Here is an 18,767-nt window from a genome sequence, read left to right as displayed (position 1 = left end):
TCTTGTTTGATTACCCTTCTATTCATTCAAAGTGAATTAATCAATTAAACCCAGTCAAAACAGCAATAAGGTGATAGGTAATATAGTTTATTCATCTTTGGTCAAAGAGGATCGACAATCACAACCAAAATGATGATTATATTCTTTGATGCGACTGATACACAGTGTAAGCATAAAATAGACAAGATCCTCGCTTCAAAATCTTTGGCAGTGTAAAAAAGTATTATATGGCTTCAAATGTGTCTTTAACATCATAGTTTTAAGCCTTTTTTACCAGCATATGGCTCTTTACAATGGAGCATAGAACATCATTCTTAAATAAACCCAAGTCTCACAAGGCTTATTTGTTTAAAAAAACACAAACAGCGAAATGTATATTGAAAATATGAATGCAGCAATAACAGTGACATAGCTATAATTGCAAAGCAAAGCATATACACTCACTGAGCACTTTATTAGGTAGACTTGTACACCAGTTTGTTAATGCAAATATTTAATCAGCTAATCATGTAGCAACTACATGCATTCAAGCATGCAGACATGGTCAAGAGGTTCAGCTGTTTTTTAGACAAAATGTGATCTAGGTCTTTGACTGTTGGTGCCAGACAGGGTGGTTTGACTATCTCAGAAACTTCTAATCTCCTGGTATTTTCACGCACAACAGACTCAAAGGTGCAAAAACCAAAAAAAATCCAGTGAGCAGCAGTTCTGCCGACAGAAACGCTTTGTTAATGAGAGAGGTCAGACTGGTCAAAGCTGACAGGAAGGTGACAGTAACCACACATTACAACAGTGGTATGCAGAAGAACATCTCTGAACACACAACATGTCAAACCTCTAGGAGGATGGGCTGCAGAGGCAGAAGAAATAAGTTTAATGAATACCTAATAAAGTGCTGAGTGTATATACATATGTATATGTATGTTTGTGAACACATATACAGACAAAAGCTACTAAATCCTCAACAGGAATAAGAAATAGAAATAATAAAAAAGGGTCCTTCATCAAAATAATCATATTCATGCGTACTGACTTCAATATAAATATTTAAAATATTGATTAGAATCGCACCATTCTAGCTCCTTCCATGTTCTGTATAATTCATACATTTGCTAGAGAGAAAGATAAATTAAAGGTATGCTACTCCTCAGTGCATTACAACTCAACAGGACAGAGAACGAATTTGAGGAGATAAAATGTAGTTGATTTGAAGAACTGTTCAGTAAAGTACTACTTGTCTTCCAAACTTGATTGTCCTGTTTACATGTTAACTTCAGATGCACCCCATCTCACTTTTTTGTATTCAAAGTCCCTTTCTTTTGGTATACTTTTTTGGCACGTATATTTGTAAAGGAGTCCATTATACCCTTTATACATTATTGTCTAAACTCTTCCATCCATACTGCCTGTTTCTGTGTGTCCCAACACTTTGAGTACTGAAGAAGAGATATAGCATACAGTAAGCAAGCTGTCTGATTTGATGAAGTTTGTGGAAGGAGAGAGATTTCCCTCATTCCTCAGCCCAGTGGTTCCCAAACTTTTTCAGTCAGGCCCTCCTTTGGTAATAGGACACTTTTTAAAGACCCACCAATCTCTCTCTCACACACACACACACACACACACACACACACACACACTGCCTTTTCCCTTCAACCCTCACCGCACCCCTGATTTTGAGAACTACCGCCTTAGCCAAAGAGCTTGATGAAGCAGGTGTGGCAGTAGGGCTTGTTTTCCTGCTCCTTGAAGCAGCCTTTGCTCAGGGGCTTCAGGCAGAAGTGGCAGACGAGGTGATGGGGGTGGAACTTGGCACCCATGGCGGTGACGCAGCGGCCTAGGATGGGCTGCTGGCAGGCGTGGCACACGCTCCCCCTGGACTGGTGGTAGTGCGCCTCACATAGTGGCTGGCCTTCGTGTTCAAAGAAACTGCCGTTCACAAAAGGTGTGTAGCACTCCTGCAACGAAAGGGCCTAGTTATGTACAAGTGATTAAGAGCAGGAATAGGTTGGGGGGTGAAAGTTTGGTCTAGATTTGGCAAATTAATTATTGAGCAATTGAACAGAATCCAGAGTCCTGTATTCAGTAATTCTATTACTTTTACTATTACTTTACTATTACTTCTACAGTATTATGTTTTTGATAAAAATGACACTGGGGTAAGATAATTTCACTTGTCAAGCAAAAAGTAACTTTAAACATGCTGATATTTTCTATTAGATAGAAAAAACATGATTTTAAGTCTCAATACAGGACAAACGTGTTCAGACATTTTTTGCCGTGCAGAGGCAAAGAATGAGAGCTACAATACTCTTAACAGATATATGCCCAATTGGTAAATGCACACACACACGCATGGTCACAGACTCACTCTGCAGACAAAACACTGTGGGTGCCAGAGGGAGTTGAGGGCAGAGATGTAGTTCTCCAGGATTGGCTGGGAACAGCCCTGACAGCGGGAGGCGAACAGAGAGAGGAAGCACTGCTGACAGTACTGCTGTCCCTCCCGGTCATGGAAGCCTTGGAACAGAAGAGTCTCACGTGAAAGCTGTGCTACACAATGTAAATCAATATATCTGACAATAAGTAATATGATATAAACCAAATCAGCACATATTAAAGCAAGACACTGGTGCTTCTCCTTCAGTGTTCCTGCCACCATGCACAGTTAAGCATTCCATCCAGCTTGGCATTGTAACAAAATAAATATGCATGGAGATGCATGTCTAAGCACTGAATATTATACATCACTATATATGGATGTGAGCAAACTGGCTGGTGGATGCTGAACCATATGAAACAATGGAATTTAAGAGGCAGGCATTAGTCAGCATTCCATGGCCCTAACAGGAAGTGTTCTCACCTTCCTCCCCAAAGGCCCGCCCACACTTTACACAGGAAAAGCACTCTGGGTGCCAATTCTTGTCCAGGGCAGTGACCATTTTCTACAAAGGTAAGAAAGAGGGGATCTTAGAACAGTGATACTTAAGTGGTCATCTACACTTCAGTGGGCTGATGACAGGAAGGTACTGTGTATGCGTATTGGATTGAGTGAAAGATGGGGGAAATGGAATGAAAATGTGTACTACACATAACATTCCACAAACGGACATATACATGAACATGTTCTAACAGACACGGGTAAGGGGACACAGGTACTGTGAAGACAAACTGATACACATGAACACGTTCTAACAGACACAGGTAAGGAGACACAGGTACTGTGAGGACAGACTAACATACACATGAACATGCTCTAACAGACACATGTAAGGAGACACAGGTACTGTGAAGACAAACTGACGTTGAGAATGGGCTTGTTGCAGTGAGCACAGTGTGGGGAGTACAGGGAGAAGTAGTCAGACTCGCAGTAGGGTCTGCTGTCTTTCTCAAAGAAGTTCTGGTTTCCAAGCTCAGCCTCGCACTCCGTGCACACAAAGTGCTCTGGGTGCCACACTCGACCCAGAGCAGTGACCACCTAGACAGAAGGGAGAAGAGATTCATTACCTCAGCTTCAATTGTTAAGGCACAATGTGAAACCAACAGAATTCCTCTTAATTCTTGGAGTTCTCCAATCCATATACAGTAAGCAGAGCAAACTCACAGAATGCATATGAGTATGAATATTCCTGGTCTGAAATCAAAGGAATTCAAGTACCTTACAAAAATGTACACCAACTAGTACGCAAATTGTGTGAAAATGCCCTATATGAGTCTCCTCTAGGGGGTAGTGTTTAAGCATTTTTACTTTTTTGTAACCAAAAAATAGTTTTTTCTCTTGTACAGTCTCTGGGACACTAAGCTGGAGGAAAATAAGCTACTGGCAGCATGCATTTTAGAAGAAGCTAATGTGCACTCTCCCAAACTGATGGAAGTTGTTTCACCTATAACTGGAAACTCAGAAATACCAATAACAGACAGACTGCAGAATGGACTATCAGACAAAAAGTAAAATTATACTGCTCTCCCGCATAATGTTGACCAGATGTTGTTCACCTCCTGATACTGGCCCCAAGGGTGATATTATGACTTACTGTATACAGATTCACTTCACTTTTCCTAGTATATGTTATCAGCCTTTTACAGTTCTGACCATGGTTTATGTTGACAGGCATATAAACTAAGGGTACACTCCAGTGACCAATGGCAGCATACCATTGGCCTTTACACCCAATCTGGTTCACTACCTGCCCAACGACTGGTTTCTGACAGGCGGAGCAGTTTCCCTTGGAGGAGGTGGGAACTCCTTGTCTGGTCAGATCAGATTGGAGGAGTCCCAGCATGCTATCCAAGGAGCCACCAGAAGAGGCTTGTGGAGGTGGGGCTTGTTGCCGCGGGGAAGTGACCACTGGTTGACTGACAGGAGGAGCCGGCTAGTCAGAGAAGCATCAAACATAAATTGGAGTCAGATTTATGCAAAAGCTCAGTGTCAATAAATGAAAGCTGGGAACCCATGCTCAGTTTGGGTTATTGACTTGGCCAGTCAAGAATATTCTGCTTTTCAGCCCTGAAAAACACATTGGTTGCTTTAACAGTATGTTTGGGGTCATGGTCCTGCTGTATGGTGCCATCCTATGAGTTTTGTGGGCAAACATACTTCAAAAGCAACCAAGGAGTTGAATGACCAAGTTAATGAATGACCAAGTCAATCATTTGCCCTGAATCAAATTGAACATGCGTTTCACTGAAGTCAAGACTGAACTCCCCAGAAACAAACAGGAACTGAAGATGGATGCAGGACAGGCCTGGCAGAGCACCACCGGGGAAGATACCCAGTGTCTGGTGATGTCTATGGGGTGCAGTAAATATGATGACTCTATTTCACATTATGTTAATTACTTTAGGCCCCTTAAGGGGGGGGGGGGGGGTGTAATGTCTAAAAGGTCTGTAATTGCTACACAGATCACCTGATTCAGATGAAAACACTCTCAAATTATAGCTGAGAGTCTGCACTTTATCCTCATATTCACTGTTTCATTTAAAATCCATTGTGCTGGAATACAGCCAAAACAACTAAAATTATGTTACTGTCCAAATAGTTATGGCCTGCACTGTAAATAGAAAAACATCAGACAGCACTTATGAGCTTGAAACAATTTACTTTTTGAACTTTTTCATATTTAAGTCCACTGAGTGCACAAATGTCTTGGCAACTGCTTCCATCAGTGTGCTTGATCATGTCAGAGAAAATGTGAAAGATCACAACCACATCAAGCAAACACATTTTTAATTTCAGTTCAAATCTGACCCGGTGGTAGCATGAGAAAGACACTTTGCCTTTTGATAGACAGGCAGCTAAAGTATCATTTTACAAGAAATATATTTCTTGGGAAGGCAGCCAGTACAAGAGAAGGGAACTCACTGAGCTCTGGACTCTGAAGTCTGAGAGGGATGCCATGAGTTTGTCTAACTCCAGAGTGGCAGAGGTGGCTGAAGGCTTCACTGAGCTAAGAAACAGAGGTTGGATTCAGCGTACGCACTGGGAGGCCAAGCATTATATATTTATACTCACACTGTTATGCTGTATGACTGAAACAATCATGCAGCAGAACACTGGGAGTGGATGTTCAACTCATTTTGCAGCATGTACTGTATAGAGCACTAAAATTCTGTACCCAGAGGTGGTGGAGGAAGATGCTGCCTTGTCTTTGCCTGTCTCCTCACGTCCTCTAGAGCCCTGGAATTCCTTAAATTTCTCCCCCTCATCCTGTTTACTGGTGGGGAACTGGGCAAGAATCTCATCTGACAGATAGAGGGATTGAGGAAGATACTTGAAAAGCTGTGATGGACAGACATCTACTTGCATGAACAAACATTGCACTCCATACAGACAAAACGATCACTTCTCATAGCTATACACAACACAGAGCACGCGGTACATATACACAAAAATATATCTCCAGTAACACAGACATGCCACATGCTGTAACGTATAATTGAACTGGGAATTTGGAACACATGCAAAGTGATGCACAATCACAGAGAATCCACAGATTTACAGACAGAAGACACGCCACACAACAGTTGAGACCCACACAGTCCAGCCCTAACCTGTGATGTTAAATTGAGTGGCATTGAGCTCTTGCAGTAAGTGGTCCAGCTCACTAAGCCCGCCCCCTAAAACAGAAGAGGAGGAGAAGGCCGGGGGAGGGTCAGGGGAGCGAGGAGAGCGGGGCTTGCACACTGTACTGAGAGAGAGAAAGGGGGAGGAATGGATGTTACTACTGTATTCCAAACTGAGCAAAAGAGGTTTAATGCACAAGTCGACAGAATGAACACTGTAGTAAATTCCACTGAACTGAAAGATAAAGTTATTACAGAGAAATACACAATGTAACACAGACACCAACATACACAGATGAGGGGAAACAGATGAGAATACTGTGTGATGCAGTGCAGTTCCAGAATCAGTCAAGCATTACCCATTGGTCTACATAGTTTCAGAAATTCCCATAGAATCAACAGAAACAGAGTAATGCAGACAGGCGCTACCTGTACAGTTTATCAGTGTCAGGGTTCTGAGAGCTGTTGGACTTCATTGCAGCAGACACCGTCTAAGCAGAGAGAAATGGGAGGGGAACAGAGGGACATGGACAGGATAAATGACAAACCAGATCAATCATATATACAGTGAGCTTAATTTGCTCCTGTACTCAATAATTATAGATGTGTAATCAAACAACACAAATAAGGTTAAAGTGCCCATTCTCAGGCTTTATTAAAGGATTAAAGGATATGTTTTAATATATTTTATATTAAAAAGTTCTGTAATGTATACATGGTGAAACGAAAGTGCCAAGTAAATAAAAGCTGAGAAATGTAACCACATGTGAATTGTTTGATTACAAATCTAAGATTATTGAGTACAGGGCCAAATTTCTTTTTAAAAATGTTTTCCCAAGATTTATTCACTGTATACAGTACTATGCAAAAGGCACATTTAAGAGAAATCAGTAAAGCAAAAATGTTCAAAAATCATTCAAAAATAATGAAATAAATCAGTATTTGTTGTGACCACCCTTCGTCTTTAAAACTGCATCAATTCTCTTCGGTACACTGTCCTGCAGTTTCATAAGCTGGTAGGTTGTACCAAACACATTGGAGGACTTTTATGGCCACAGTTCTTCTGCAGTCTCACTTTCTTCTGGCTATCCAGGTAATGCCAGAACAGCCTTTCTGAAAAGTATTCTATTACTTAATATGTTATGCTATTTAACAAAATGCTAAAAATATTTGGAAAATGAGTGTTTAGAAATCTATATTTCGTTTGTACTGACACACTAATGCAGAAAAGCAAAACAAAAATCAAATATGCAAAATCTCCAGAATTATTGGCACCCTTAATATAAATGGAGAAAAAAGGCTGTATATAATAAACAACATGGATAATGGTGTGTATCTTACACTCAAACATACAGGAACACCAAATACTTTTTTTACAATACATTTACTCTCAGATTTAAATGTTTTTTATTTTGTAATCTATTTTTTTCTGAAAACCACAGGTACCACCACATGTTCGGTAATTGGTACCGAAAAAAAGAAATACATAAATGGTAAAACATACTGCTTAGCACTGTAAGGGCAATAATAAAAGGCGTAAAATATATGGAATGGTTGCAAACTTAAAAGGAAGAGGACTGAAGTGCATATTATCTCCACAGATGGTGAGGAAGATGGTGAGGGACGCCATAAGTAACAGAGGAATCGCGGTTTAAGAATAGCAGAGAAGCAGAGAAGTCTCATTTCGCCCTTACTGAGCACCATAAACAAAACCAAGCATCTTGAGTTTGCCTCATTGGAATTATGACTGGAAGAGACTACTATGGTCAGATGAGCAAAATTGATTATTTTGGCCATACACACCGTCTACTGTCACATGTGTCTGTGTGCACTCTTTAAGATCAACGGCACAATGAATTCAACCAGGTACCAGGAAATCTTGACAGAAAATCTGGTTGTCTCTGATAAGAAGCTGAGACTTGGTCATTGGTAGATTGTTCAGCAGGATAATGACTCCATTACATTACATTACATTATTGGCATTTGGCAGACGCACTTATCCAGAGCGACGTACAACAAAGTGCATACCCATAACCAGGGATAAGTTCGCTGAAACACCCTAGAGGGAAGTACAATTTCAACTGCTACCTGTACAACAAAGTTAAGGACGAGGGCCTTTTTTTTTTTTTTTTTTTTTGAGAACAAAAAACAAACAAACAAAAGTGACCAAAGTTAACTATCCAAACACTGCTTACCTAGCCAACGAAAAATACCGATACACAAAGCAAGTCACAGAGACAACAATTAAGGTTCACAAGGAGGTAGGGAGGGATGGGGAGAGGTGCTGCTTGAAGAGGTGTGTCTTCAGCTTGCGCTTGAAGGTGGGGAGAGATTCTGCAGTTCTGACCTCTACGGGGAGTTTGTTCCACCACTGTGGAGCCAGAACAGACAGTAGTCGTGAGCGTGAGGTGGAGGTTCGGAGAGGGGGAGGTGCCAAGCGGCCTGTGGAGGCTGAACGAAGAGGTCTGGCAGGGGTGTAGGGTCTGCTGCAATGTTCTCGGAGAGGGACAGTCTGCTGTCCATCACCACGCCGAGGTTCCTTGCACTGGGTGACGGCGTGAGTGTGGTATCCCCGAGGGAAATGGAGAGATCCAGATGGGGAGAGGCTTTAGCAGGGATGAATATCATTTCAGTCCTGCCTGGGTTGAGCTTTAGATGGTGGTTGTCCATCCAGCTCTGGATGTCCCTCAGGCAAGCAGAGATACGGGCTGAAACCTGCGTATCAGATGGCGGGAACGAGACGAAGAGTTGGGTATCGTCCGCGTAGCAGTGGTAGGATAACCCATGAGTAGTGATCACAGGGCCAAGGGAGCGAGTGTAAAGAGAAAAAAGAAGCGGGCCTAGGACTGACCCCTGGGGAACTCCTGTGGCGAGGGGCCGAGGTGTCGATACCGAACCAGCCCAGGCAACCTGGAAGGAGCGACCAGAGAGGTAGGACTCAATCCAATCCAGGGCTGTGCCACAGATGCCCGTTGCTGACAGGGCAGACAGGAGGATGGAGTGATCCACAGTGTCAAAGGCAGCAGAGAGATCTAGAAGAATGAGGACAGAGGAGAGGGAGGCTGCTCGTGCGGCATGGAGTGACTCACTGACGGAGAGGAGCGCAGTCTCTGTCGAGTGGCCCGATCTGAAGCCAGACTGATGGGGGTCTAGCAGGTTGTTGTTAGAAAAGAAAGAAGAAAGTTGAGTAGAAGCGGCTCGTTCAATAGTTTTAGAAAGGAAAGGAAGAAGAGATACCGGGCGGTAGTTCTGGATGATGGAGGGATCCAGAGTAGGCTTTTTTAGCAGCGGAGTGATGTGGCCCCTCTTGGAGGATGCCGGAAAACAGCCGGATGACAGGGAGGAGTTGACAAGGGAGGTGACAAATGGGAGAATGTCAGGTGTGATAGTTTGGAGAAGAGAAGAGGGGATAGGGTCAAGGGCACAGGTTGTAGGGCGGTGGCAGAGCAGGAGTTGAGAAACATCAGAGTCTGTAAGGGGGGAGAAAGTGGAAAAGGAAGGGATGGGCTTAGAGGGGGGGAAGGGCACAGTGAGGGGAGGGGGGTGGTGGTCCAAACATACATCAAAATCTACACAGAAATGGTTGGCCATCTCAGTCTCCAGACTTAAATCCCATGAAAAAACTGTGGTCTGAACTGAATAGGGGGGTATCCCGAACATAACAATGATTCTGAAAAGTTCTGCATGGAGGAAAAACTTCCTCCAAATGTGATAAAAAACCTTATCACAAATTATACTAAACGAGTGTCATCTTCACCAGGGGTGTTTGCACAAAGTATTAAACCAGGGGTGCCAGTAATTTTGGAACCCGTTTTTTCAGGAAATATTTTTATTTTATTTGACTTTGGTTGATTCCATTGAATCATTAATAAATTATTATTTATTATTTATAACATAATTATTACTTAGTAACATCCACTCACTGAGCACTTTATTAGGTATTTATTAGACTTATTTCTTAGACCTCTACTGCTGTAGCCTATCCACTTACAGTTATGATGCCTTATGTGCTCAGAGATGCTCTTCTGCATACCTGTCAGCTTTCACCAGTTTGGCCATTCTCCTCTGACATCTCATTAACACACATTTCTGTCTGCAGAACTGCTGCTCACTGGATTCTTTTAGTTTTTTGCACAATTCTTTGCAAACTCTAGAGACTAGTGTGGATTAAAATCCCAGGAGATCAGCAGTTTCTGAGATACTCAAACCACCCTGTCTGCCACCAAAAATCATCATATGCATTGCACTGCTGCCACACAATTGGCTGATTAGATAATTGCATGAATAAGAAGGTGTAATAAATTAAAAATGTGCTCGGTTAAATGCAAACATAACAGAACAGTGACACAATTTTTGCAGTTTTGCTTTGTACTCCAGCACACTGGATTTGAAACCAATGAATGTGAGGTTAAAGGGCAGACTGTCAGCTTAAATTTTAGGTAATTACATCCTTACTGGGTGATCCGTGTCGTAAGTACAGCCCTTTTTATACATGGTCCTCATTATAGGGGAGCAAAAGTAATTGGATAAATAAACATAATCTGAAATTAAGTCATCGTATTTATCACTTGGTTGCAAATCCTTTGCAATGATGGCTGCTTTAAGTCTGCGACCCTAGACATCATGAGACACTGGGCATCTTCCATGGAGATGCTCTGCCAGGCCTGTACTGCAGCCATCTTCAGTTTTAGTTCGTTTTGCCTTCAGTCTTGTCTTCAGCAAATGAAACGCATTAAATTGGATTTAATTGGCCAGTCAAGAACATTGCACTTTTTGCCCTGAAAAACTCCTTGGTAGGTTTAGGAGTATGTTTGGGGTGACCTGCTGTAGGGTGACATATCGTCAAATGAGTTTTGAGGCATTTGAGGCACTGAATCTGAGCAGAAGTAAACACGGATGTAAATATTCTCAAAGTAGAATTGACTGTCTTTTCATTGTTTTATTTCAAATCCAATGTGCTTTAGTACAGAGCCAAAACAACAGAAATTGTGCTGCTGTCCAAATAGTTTTGCATTTAACTGCATATCCAAAATGACGCTAACTACTTAAAATGTCCAACAGAATTAACGGGCTGTTTTGAATTAAAGAACAATACCCCACAACTAAGTCAAACATAATTATGAACTTAAAGTGGATGAAAACCAGCACACAGATGCACCTAGATACCTAATGCAACAGTTCACTAACATCCCATTTTCTACTCACTTGTTGAGGGGTGTAGGCTGGGGGTGGGGGTCGAGTCTGGACAGAGTCCTGGGCACTGGAGGGCTCAGACTCTGGGGAACTCGCTGATGCAGCAGGGGGGTCAGAGGTGAGAAGGACAGGGCGTCTGGCTAGGGGAGAAGTGGAGTTCTCCAAATCGGCTAGGAGAGCATCTGCGGAGAGACAGAAATGTAAAGTGTGTTGCAGGAGGAGGAAGTGAGGAATGAGGAGAGAAAGTAAAACTGTGCACTCTCAAGATGCAGTACTTCTGTACTTAGAATAGAGATACAATTCTAAAATGTTTGTAACATTGAAGGTGACATCACAACACACATTAATTTGAAAAAATGCAGAAAAAAACTTTATTGGTGGAAATTATATTATTACGTTCATTAACATTGTCCTGTTTTCAAATATGTCTCATTTGATGCTATAAGCCTTACTTTAGATGAATCAATAATCAAACCAATAGTAAGTGGGATCTCATCTGAACATTGTTAGGCTTTCTGAATGACACATTTCCTTTTCAATTACCCTCTTTATTTGACTTCTAGCAAATTGTTAGATTTTGCTCTGGTGCTTCTTTATATCAGAAACTGTACATTTTTCCAAATAGTATTCCTTAGAAATTATATTTAGACATGCCCCTTTGTCTAATTTTGTACACTCACCGAGCACTTTATTAGGAACATTTGTACTTTATTACACCTACATATCCATGCGATTATCTAATCAGCCAATTGTGTGGCAGCAGTGCAATGCATACTATCATGTATATACGGGTCAGGACATTCAGTTATGAGCTAAACCATCAGAATGGGAAAAATGTAATCTAAGTGACTTTGACCGTGGAATGATTGTTGATGGCAGACAGGGTGGTTTGAGTATCTCAGAAACTGCTGATCGCCTGGGATTTTCACGCATTCTAGTGGAGTTTGCAAAGAATTGTGCAAAAAAACAAAAACAAAAAACCAGTGAGCAGCAGTTCTGCAGATAGAAATGCCTTGTTAATAAGAGAGGGCAGAGGAGAATGGCCAGACTGGTCAAAGCTGACAGGAAGGTGACAGTAATGGAAATGACTACACATTACAACAGTGGTATGCAAAACAGCATCTCTGAATGCACAACACATCATAATAGGCCAAGTCTAAAAAATAAGTCTAATAAATACCTAATGAAGTGCTCACTGAGTGTATATTGTGTTTTCATCATTCAGAATTGTGGCTCCTTTTAGTTTAGTTTTAGCTTAATATTTACCGATTTTGCATCAGTGATAATGTAGCACTTGATAAAGCACATGCTTCCTCAGGTTTCATGCCACATAAAATTGATCAGTCATACTGTAACTTGTGGTTCCAGGTTTTGGCGTTCATATTTCTGAGGTTCTATGGTGGGGTTTCCCAACCCTGGCCCTGGAGAACTCCTAGTGCTTCTCGTTCCCCCTAGCTAACTTTTACATATAGATGATAAATTATTATGAATTATTATAAATGGACTTTTAAGCAGTCAGCTTTAAATATCTGTACTGTTCTATGGAAAATTTTAAAAATGTTCTTTTTGAAAGATGTTAAATGTTGTATTGCCTAATTTATAGGCATGCAGTTGAAATCAGTGAACTCCTCAAGTGTGAATAACTGGTTGCTGAAGCTAAAAAATGAATGGACTATGATATACAGTACCAACTTGAGAAACCAAGCCTACAAACCAGTTTCAGAACTACTTTATGGAACTTAAATCTATGTTTTAATAACTTCATTAATTAAGAAGTTGGTTGATATTAAAGTGGAATACAGAGGGAGTTTGGGGTATTGGCAAGGGCAGAGAATCCCTGTTCAACTGTATTAACAAAATTAAACACAGAGAGAATGGAGGATTCTTGGGACACTATAGAGAATTGAAATAAATTTGAGCAAAAAGACAAATGGACATAAGGGTAATACCACAAAAAGCAAGAAAAGGATACACAATGATTGATGAAGGAACAGATGTATAAAGACGGAAGGACGGAAAGTCACACTCACACTGACAATTACATACCAAACACAACAATACGAGGACTGAGAGGGGAGTAAGGTGGGTCAGGCAATCCTACAAAGAGACAGACAGACTCAGTGACCAATCCCAGGCAAGGTAAACCATCATCCAACCAATTGCAGAATAGAAGACACAGTCAAAAGAGAAAAAAGAATTGCTGCAGCTCAACACAACATATGCAGGGGTTCACATTAGGACATGTCTGTTAGGGGGGGGGGGGAATCCAGAAATCACATCATAGACAGATATATAGATAAATCTTAAGTTGCAAACAGCCAGCTGCATGGATACAAGGACAGGGTTCAAGCAAGAGTGACAGACGCAAACGGTTATAGTATTAATCAATCCATTGGGATTATACAGGCAGTGAACAGAAAATGGAAGCAAAAGTTGGGCAAAAAAAAGGTGCTGGAGTTTCCACAATAATGTGGCCACATTTTTTATGGCATGGGTGGCAGCAAGGTATACTGGTTATGAAACTGGGGTTGTACCTCAAAGCTTGTGGATTTATTCCCTGATGGGGTGCTGCTCTTGTGACCTTGAGCAAGGTACTTAACCTGCCTACCTCCAATAAAATATCCAGTTATATGTTATGTTCATGAGTTTTGCCTGTTAGTTGTATATTGTTATTCTTGCATATTTATTGATTGATTAATTCATTCATTAACCTAACCCGCTTATCCTGAACAGGGTCACAGGGGGGCTGGAGCCTATCCCAGCATACATTGGGCGAAAGGCAGGAATACACCCTGGACAGGTCGTCAGTCCATCACAGGGCACACACACCATTCACTCACACATTCATACCTATGGGCAATTTAGACTCTCCAATCAGTCTAACCTGCATGTCTTTGGACTGTGGGAGGAAACCGGAGTACCCGGAGGAAACCCATGCAGACACGGGGAGAACATGCGAACTCCACACAGAGAGGAACCCAGGACCTCCTTGCTGTGAGGCGGCAGTGCTACCCACTGCACCATCCGTGCCGCCTGCATATTCATTACTTTTCATTATTCATGTCTGGTCCTCTGTGTATTTATTCATATTCATAGCACGTGTCTTCCTCTGTGTATCCTGAGCTTGAGTCACTTCCCTGTCTGTGTGATTCACTATTCGGGTGGTTTCGGAATTTTCCGGTTTCCCATGATTCCTTCTCAGTCTCGTTTTCTCTTAGTTCCTGCTTTTCCTCCATTTATGTTTGTAGATAGCACTAATCTACTAATAACAACTAACATAGATTTTGTACAGTACTAAAATTATATTAACACACTAATTGTCTGTCTAACTAACTAACAGTCACTACTTTTGGGTAATTATAATTTAATCACGTAACTAACAGACTAACTCTATCTCTATTTCGATACTGCTATATAATTCTGCCTCCCTATTCTATCTCTAATTGCTTGCCTTGATTCAGGTGTTCACACCTGCTCTCCCCTATCACTACATTCCTTAACTCTAATTGTCTACTCCCTAGTCCAGAGCCGTTTGTATTACATGTGTGTCTTTGTGAAAACCAGTCCGCGTTTTCGTTCCTCCCTCGTCATTGTATTAATTACCCATTCATGTTTCTCACCTGATGTTTATTTGTTAGATCATCCTCACTCCCTTGCCCCGCCTAGTTTGTCTCATCCCTCTGTGTATTTAAACCCTGGACTCTGTTGTATTCTTTGTCAGAACGTTGATCTACATACTCAGAGCCGATTACTTGTAAGCCTGTTTATTAAAGATTCTTGAGACACCCTGTTGCCTGTTTTCTGAGTTGCCTAGCCCCTTTGATTTGTATGCATTTTTGGTTTTTGATCTACTTTCCGCATTTATTGACAACTCTTACCTTGCCCTTTTGTACTGCTGCCTTTCTGATTATCTAGATTTTTACCCTGGACTGTGTTACGACTATTTTTTTGCAAACTCAATTTGGCACTGTTATCTCTGATTACCTGGCTTTTTGACATAAACAATGTTTTCTGAATATCCCCTGGTCTGAGCTTGGGTCTCCTGAACGGTACATAACAGTTAATTTATCAGAATAAATTTGTCTGCTCAATGTTGTAATGGTTTTGTTGTGCTCACAACCGTAGAAGGCAAGAATGAAGACAATGACAGAATGATAATTTTCACTTCATGTTATATCATTTCTTTCTGGTAGAGAGGAGTGTCTTAAAGATGGCAATATCCTAATCCAGAGAGTTTGCAGAGTGTGATATTGCTATAATCCATTTCATGGCCTTCTCAGCCACCAGATCTGAAGCCAATCACCTAAGTATGAGCTGCCAGAGTTTCTTGTGCTGTATTCTTCCTGGCCATGCAAGACGACTCTATACCATGACGCATACAGGCCAGGTAGAGTTGCCCAAAATCCAAATAAATTACCTTATATCAGTGTTTCCATTTTTTCATTACCTGTAGCATTGTTTTTATTAGTGTAGCTGTATCTGTTCAGTACAGGAAGTCATATTGCACAGTGGAGGAAAGGAAGGACAGAAATCGAGTATGGTACTGATAGAGACTTCCTATTCTACCCCAAATGTCACTCACTGTGTCTCCCTCATGGTAATAATAGTGTATTTTTCCAGGAAACAAGCATCAATGTCAGCGTTAAAGCTAGTGTGTGTTGATGTGCATAGCTGTCCAAGACAAGTTTTTTTTCTAGCTTTAGATATTGATTGTAACTTGGTCCATTATATGTGGAAATACTATTTCAGACTTATGATCATTGGACAAGTATTTCTACTCACAAAGATTCACATTACCTACATGTTTTAGACATTAGACATTTGCTCCCAGTCACACACACATGCACACACATACACACTGCACAAACTGCACTGTTCATATAAGGATGGGAACTTTCTGTCAATGGGAATTATGACCATATTTAGAGGTGTCTGAAACTGTTTCATTTCGCTACTGGTTCTTTTCACAATGACAGTCAAACATCCAAACCTTTGCATGAATACAGACATCACTAAAAAGTTGAAAAGACATAAAAATTTACATTCCTGAACCACCAGACATCTATTATCATTATTTACAAAGTCTGTAAACTGCACTCAATAAGCTTTAACAAATACACCCACACAAACTTGGACACTAATGAAAGTCACATTCCCCAATTCCATGAGTAACCAAACTCTCTTTCTCTGCTATGGCCTATCTATTGACACATTCACATTCTGTTGCACTTGAAAGCATTAACAGCATATGGAGACTCAGAAATATATGCATCCATAAAACCGCACTTCTGTATGATGGCAAGAGTCAGATGTGAATTTAAAAAAATCATAATTACAATAATAATTAGGTGAGCAAATTTGTGGACTGAACACAAAATTGTCACTCTGTACTTGTCTTTTTGAAATCTGACTCATCGTACTTAACCACAGTGTTAGACAATGAATTTATTTCCCTTCAGGAACATACCTCATGAACATAGTGACCGCAAAATGAAAACATGAGATACTGTACATTCTTAAAGAACATTGAACTAGAAAATTATGAAAACCAGTAAGTGCAGTGTTAATGCTTGCACTGGATAAGTAGGAGCATACAAATACAGTCAAACACAAAATGAGAATAGACTAGGAACCATTTTGCACAAACCTTTTTATGAATATATAACCAAATTCATCTGGCGAGCCATCAATCTTAATAATCATTATTTTTCTTTACCCTGTTGTGTGAACTTTCAGAATATAAAGTAGCCCCCATGAGTTTATTAGGCTACAAGAAATTACCACTAACATAAACATAACTTTAAATAACCATGTATTTCTGATTTAGGTTAGTTGTTTTTTGTGTGCCCATAAAAATGTAGTTTCCCTCAATCCCCATCCCCCCAAAAAAGGGGCAGTTATCCCCAAGTATTACTGTCTATGTTTTTGTTTTTTTTCCAATTAAAGTTCGAGTTACTCAAGCAAAGTAGCATATTCAATGTATGTATCAAATAACAGAACAGTTTTTTGTTCTAAATATAAAAATGCATCTTTTTCCATCGGAGTGCTCCACCCCTTCCTCCCTTTCCCACTCCCAGCCAAAAAAGGGTCCGTTAACTTAGCGAGAGGAGGCATAGTTTCAAACGATAGTAACAACATGGAAGAAAAAATATAATACATACCTAAATCGTCCATTGTAATTTTCAAATTAAAGCTGATTCGTCTTGATGCGTTGATACGCGTTAAATATCATTAATCCTTATTGGTATCCTACATAGGAAAACGACCGTCAGACAGCGTTTGAAGCCAAGGAAGTTTTACATAGCTTGCGCTCTCCGCAAAGTAAGGATATAAAAAGGGCGTATTCTTTCTTTTTCCTTTACGATTCCCTCTCCTTCCCTGCACAATGTCAATCAGTACCACAGACCGGAGAAGGCGTTGTAGAATTACTGCGGTTACTCCCCCTCCCTCCGTGTCCTTTGCTTCCCAGGCAGATGACGTCACTACCTACATTCCTAGACCATATTTGGGATAGAAAATTGAGGATTTGCGGCGATGTGTAGCCTACATTGAGGCAACAAGGTTGTGCCACAGTTTACAGTAAACCGTTACCGCGTGGCATCCTCAGATAAACGCTGCACTGACTAGACATAATATTCATTCTGAAATGAAAACAGAATTAATGTTAAGAGATTACTCGTATACTGACCACCATGGTAGAAATTCATAATCATCACACTAGATCTTCTCGACACACAAATGAGTCACAACCAAGAAGTTTCTGAAGTAGTCACGTACAGTATGATGTGTAGGCTAAGGGACAAAGAAAGAGCTTAAATAGTGTTGTGCATAGATGCACGTACCTTTGACACACTTTGTGAAGGATTCATGGGATTTACACACACAGCAGTCTAGAGTTTACAGAGAATGGTCCAAAAAACAAAAGACATCCAGTGAGTAGCAGTTCTGTGAGTGAAAACACCTCGTTCATGAGCGAGATCAGAGGAGAATGGCCAGACTGGTTTGAGCTGACAGAAAGGCGGCAGTAACTCAAATAACCACGCACTACAACAGTGGTAAGCAGAAGAACATTTCTGAACATACAGCACATCAAACCTTGAACTTGATGGGCTATAGCAGCAGAAGACCACACCTGTCAGCCAAGAAGTCATGGATCCACCCTGCCTTGTGTCAACCGTTCAGGCTGGCGGCGGTGGTGTAATGGTGGGGGTAATGTTTTCTTGACACACATTAGGCCCCTTAATACAAAATGAGCATTGTTGAAATGCTACAGCCTACCTGAGTATTGTTGCTGACCATGTTCATCCCTTTATGGCCACAGTCTACCCATCTTCTGATAGCCACTTCAAGCAGGATAACATGCCATGTCTCAAAACTCATGTAATCTCAAGCTGGTTCCATGGACATGACAATGAGTTCAATGTACTCCAAAGTCACCAGGTCTCAATCCAAAAGAGCACCTTTGGGATGTGTTGGAACGGGAGATTTGGAGAATGAATAAGCAGCCAACAAAC

General features: G+C 41.0%; 1 protein-coding gene across 2 annotated transcripts; it reads right to left on the bottom strand.

Annotated features, from left to right (window-relative positions):
- Nucleotides 1–66: 66 nt before the first annotated feature.
- LOC133121546 (transforming growth factor beta-1-induced transcript 1 protein-like) lies at nucleotides 67–17,641 on the bottom strand. 2 transcript variants are annotated; one of them, XM_061230794.1, is made up of 12 exons: nucleotides 17,415–17,641; nucleotides 13,300–13,350; nucleotides 11,266–11,435; nucleotides 6,490–6,551; nucleotides 6,049–6,185; nucleotides 5,613–5,739; nucleotides 5,360–5,444; nucleotides 4,185–4,370; nucleotides 3,302–3,475; nucleotides 2,861–2,942; nucleotides 2,369–2,517; nucleotides 67–1,955 (listed from the first exon to the last, which is right to left on the bottom strand). In XM_061230794.1, the coding sequence occupies exons 1-12, from the start codon at nucleotides 17,425–17,427 to the stop codon at nucleotides 1,689–1,691; spliced, it is 1,503 nt and encodes a 500-aa protein (XP_061086778.1). In that variant the 5' UTR covers nucleotides 17,428–17,641; the 3' UTR covers nucleotides 67–1,688. The 2 variants fall into 2 exon arrangements, with proteins under 2 accessions (XP_061086778.1, XP_061086777.1); XM_061230793.1 differs by lacking the exon at nucleotides 13,300–13,350.
- Between the last annotated feature and the right edge of the window lie 1,126 nt (nucleotides 17,642–18,767).

The sequence above is a fragment of the Conger conger genome, chromosome 2, assembly GCF_963514075.1.
Source record: "Conger conger chromosome 2, fConCon1.1, whole genome shotgun sequence".
NCBI classification, from domain to species: Eukaryota; Metazoa; Chordata; class Actinopteri; order Anguilliformes; family Congridae; genus Conger; species Conger conger.
Note: the sequence above shows the minus strand (reverse complement) of the source record. Positions and strands in the feature narration are given on the sequence as shown.